Source organism: Merops nubicus, unplaced genomic scaffold, assembly GCF_000691845.1.
Source record: "Merops nubicus isolate BGI_N331 unplaced genomic scaffold, ASM69184v1 scaffold44181, whole genome shotgun sequence".
NCBI classification, from domain to species: domain Eukaryota; kingdom Metazoa; phylum Chordata; class Aves; order Coraciiformes; family Meropidae; genus Merops; species Merops nubicus.
Window position 1 is genome coordinate 507 of NW_008587035.1, and position 4433 is coordinate 4939.

The window sequence follows — 4433 nt, forward strand, 5'->3', positions numbered from 1 at the left end:
AAAAAGGCTTTAAAGGGATAACCTCCTCCCTGGATGACCTGTTCTCAGCATCGAATTTCTTAATACAAAAAGAAGGAAAACCATCCCTTTCTCTGTCACTTGGCCTTCCCCTTGCCATCAGCAGGGGGTGCTCCGTGCTCAGGAAAGGAAGTCAGGCCTGCGACCTTCTACGACAGCCGCTCGCTGACAAGAACGCAATAAATAGCCTTTCTCCTACAAAGTGTTGTAGTCACCAAGGTTTGCACTGGAGAAGAACCGTATGAAGAAGTTAAGCTTCTCGAAAGTGCCACACAACGAAAGTTGAAGCACTGCTTCGGCTGTTTATAGCTGAACAACATTCTGCCAGATTATCATCGAGTCAGGTACGAATTTGACTAGATGTGGCAAAACACTGCAGCTTTGCAATGCTCTACTTGCCAGATGAATTCTGGAGGTAGGCAAGTTAAGACTTCAGTCATCCTCTGTCTTGATTCTAAAAGTGAACAGTTTATAATTACATAAATAAGCTTCTACAACAATTAATTAAGCTGTTCTGCCCAGAAACCCCATCCATACACTAGAAAAACCCTAGCTACTGAAACATTTCTATGAGTTCATTTGTTTTGTCAGTTGTCTGTCTTACTGCCAAGGAAGTCACAATATTCATCTTGCAGGAAATCATTATGACTGTCAGTGATCTGAATCAAAATAATATAAAAACAGTAAGAGGAAAAAAAAAAAAAAGGAATTGCCTAGTCAGAGAAATATGAAAACTGTTCATCTTGCCAGGGAATCTCACATATCTGCTGTTCTGAAAGAATTTACACAAATACATCAGCAGTACTCTTTAAAGCTGTACACCAAACAGGATTCCAAAACGGCTACAGAGTGCTCACCTTCTGAAATATTCTCCCCTCAGCACATGAGTGGTTGTGGTCTCCCCCAGCACTTCAAAATGATCTCTTTGGTAGATACTGCAGACTCTTGCACTACAGCCGTTCTGCTGTGGCATGGAGTAGCTGTAGCTGTGTGCACCTGCAGGGAGCTCTTACCAATTCCCCTAATGTGGCACGTGCTAGCAAAAGCAGGATCTCATTTTTCCTCCTGTATATTTTTACAGTATGACAAGTTTAAGCTCAGAAGTCACGTAAAGATGCCATTTGTTCCTCTCCCCAAACAAGCTGATCTCAGATCTGTAATAGGGTTTTATTTGGGGCACATCACCTTGCGTAGAAAGTCTCAAAGCCTCGGGAAGAATAAATGTAGCTACAGTAACAAGTTGTGAGGGGATTATCCAGGAGTGCAGCCACAGGCTGCTGTGTGGAACCAAGGAAGACAACACTGTTTTGTCAGGGGGGAATTGGGCTGGGTGAGACAGACAGGTGTGTCATACTGTTCGGCAACCCCACCCAGCTCCACAACCAGAGAATCTTCCAGTGTCTGGCTCCAGCAAATTCAGGCTTTAAAAAATTGCAGCATAAATTTGTATCCCTTCTTCCAACATCCACTATAACTGCTTCAGGAGGGGTTTTCCATCACGCCGGGAAACAACAGCAAGAAAGGAAACCAGTCTCCAGACCTGGTTCCATGTACACCACGTGCTGCGCCAAAGAGTCCTATCAGTGCTGCAGGGGATGTCCTGAAGAAGGCTGGATGTTGATGTGAAGACCTTAAATAACGTCCACAGCTCTGGCAGATCCATTGTGGTTGCCAAGCAGAAGATAGTGATCGCTGCAGAAGTTTCCTTACCTGCCCAGTCTACCTCGGGGCGCCCGTCACATAAACCTGGTGTCACTGTTTGGCACAGGATTTCAAAGCAGCACTCCTTTGAGGAGCGGAGCTCAAAGCTAGGCCTGTGGTTTGTGGCAGAAACCTGTTGCACAAGACAGCTGAGCTGAAACGTGCTTTTTAACCAATGTTTAATTTCCAACTCTGGTGCAAAATGTGAGATTCCTCATCGTGCTGTGGTACCACCAATTCCTGAAGCCCATAGTTAGCTATGGAACCAGACACCAAGAGGCTTAAAATGGGATGGGGATGCAGTTTGTAACTGTTTCAGTGGCCTCGTTGGCCATGAACATACAGAATAACGGAAAAGGTTTATGCAATCAACAGCCAGAACATTATCACCAGAGCCACAAACAGGAAGAGGCGGGATAGGAACTGCTCATCCACGTATTGAGGAGTCCCTGGAACAGCTGGAAAACAGGAAGTAAAAAGTTCAGCACTTCCTCTTCTCTAGAACCGTGTATATTCTGAACACAGTACACTCATAAATTAAAAGATATGCAAGAAATCTACTCGGTGAGGAACTGTTATTTCCTTCCCTGGGACTGGCCAGCCATACTGGAAGATCAGAAGGAAGACAAACGTCAGCCCCCTGGAGCAGGACTCATGGTAAACATCCTCTTGACTAATAGCAGCAGGCAGCTCCAAGTGCTACAGCACACGTGGGTGTGCTCAGAGGGCTTCTAGGGACGGAACTGAGCCAAATTCACTGCTTAGTTCACTGCTGACTGCTGAGCTAAGTTCACCGTTCCCACCCTGAGGAACTTTACCACCTCTGCCTGAGGGCTCCTCCCCATCAGGGTGAAACATCTCCGGATAAGGAAATGGTAAAACGCTCAAAGCTGCGTGTGTAGCCTTGACCATGAGAACTAATGTAAAGCACACGAGCCGTGCAGCTCAGGCTGTGCCTTTCTGGAACTGCTGCACTGAATCTGCAGCTGAAAAACAGATAAAGGAGTTGGTTAAATTACGGCTGTTAGAACAGCATGAGTTTAACAGTCCTTAGCTCAGTCAGACCTCCACACAAATTTTCAGTGGATACTGAAGCACAGTTAATGCAAGTTAATTTGACCCAAGGACAGCACAGGTCCTTGGCAACACAGGTGTGACATGAAGAACGTGCTTCTGTTCCTCATCATCCCTGTGCCACGTGACACGATGGAGGTGATCTGCCAGGCACAACCCGTCACAGAGGAAGTCCAGAAAATCCTGGGCAATAGGTTTGCTTGTTCAAAACACCTAGGCCCAGTTTGCTTATGGTATAGATGGGGAGGAGGGTTTCTGGGGATTACTTAATTTTTAGAGTGCAAGATCACTACTTGGCGTAACCCAACTGTTTTTTTCTTAATTAAAACCAATGAAATAATTTAACCAGAAATTTACTTCTGGAATACAGATTACTTTCTTGGAGATAAATTTCTGAACACGGAACAAACTTTGCTCTTATTATTTTGTGGTACACAGCACCAGATCAAATTTTTCTGTCCTGTCTTTCAGGAAATGGTCCTTTCCTGCTGTTTTCAAAATATGGGTCTCCTTCATTCTCCCCTACTGACTCCTTTTTATTGTTATTAGAACCTCTAGTCCAATTTGTCTCATTTTTTCAAAGGGAGTCAGTGCACTGAAGTACAAAAGGAGACACTTGGATTAACGAGGAGAAGTCTTTTGTGCCACTGCCTCTTCAGTTCTACTGCCCTCTCAGGGGCACCTTCAGAAAATCGTATGGAAGTGACAAACTTGCTTCTGGTGCAAGCACATGTACAAAATGTGTACGCCATACACTGTTTTCTCTGCTGGGTGTCTCCGTGCTTCTGTTTACAGCACTGATTCACTGTTCAGAAAGTTTTGTCATTTAGCAGGTTATTTGTTTAAAAGTTACAAGGGAGTTTGTAAAACATCTGTTTGTGGCAGGACTCTTGGAGGAGATGGGATGCATGGTACCTGGAGGAGGCCGCCCGTCGTTTATGTTGAATGCTGTTGCAAATATACCAAAGGGAAACGCCCCAATTCCAAATGACATTTGGAATCCACCATCACCGAACCCAAAGCCCTGGAATCCCTGCAGAGAACAAAGCAACAGAGAAAAAAGGTACGAATTATTTAAATCCTATTTCCAAATATTTTGTAAACGTGCAGACATTCCCTCTCACTGGCTTTCCTACAGCTGAAGGAGTATCATGCTAGCTGGCAACTTTGGGTCTGCCACACTATTGATAAATACCTCCTGGGTTTAAAATGTTTCACCCAGTTTACTAAAACTTGACAGAGCAACACAGAAGTTTGAGAAAATGAAAACTAGGAACCACAGTTCTTGATTGAAGGCCACAAATTAACAAAAGCATTTCTGTAACATTTCTCAACTTAAAATAGTATATTTATGATAATATATCAAAAATCAACATTACCAATTTTATTTAGAATGTCTTAACTTATTAATAATTCTGTATTAATAGCTATTAGCTATATAAGTTTAAAAAAGGCACTTTTAAAAATTAATCTGCATTGATTTTCGTGATACATGTGCAGCATTTAAACATTCAGCAAAGTGACAAATAGGTAGTGAGAGTCAGAGCATCACAGAGAACAGTACTTAAAAAAACAAAAAAAAAATTTACCAGGGGGACTCTAATTAGGGTGGCAGGTAAAGTCATCTGGGGCAGGGATGC

The 4433-nt window shown here is 43.4% G+C and overlaps 1 protein-coding gene across 2 annotated transcripts in view; it reads right to left on the minus strand.

Annotated features, from left to right (window-relative positions):
• Positions 1 to 1884: 1884 nt before the first annotated feature.
• RNF185 (ring finger protein 185) overlaps positions 1885 to 4433 on the minus strand; it is a 7134-nt gene continuing 4585 nt past the window's right edge. The window contains exons 5-6 of one of the 2 annotated variants that reach the window (XM_008948797.1): positions 3709 to 3826; positions 1885 to 2177 (exon numbers count right to left, since the gene is read on the minus strand). In XM_008948797.1, coding sequence (XP_008947045.1) covers positions 2080 to 2177; positions 3709 to 3826 — 216 coding nt within the window. In that variant the 3' untranslated portion in view covers positions 1885 to 2079. The remainder of the gene's footprint in view (positions 2178 to 3708; positions 3827 to 4433) is intronic. The other variant, XM_008948798.1, reaches the window with a different exon arrangement.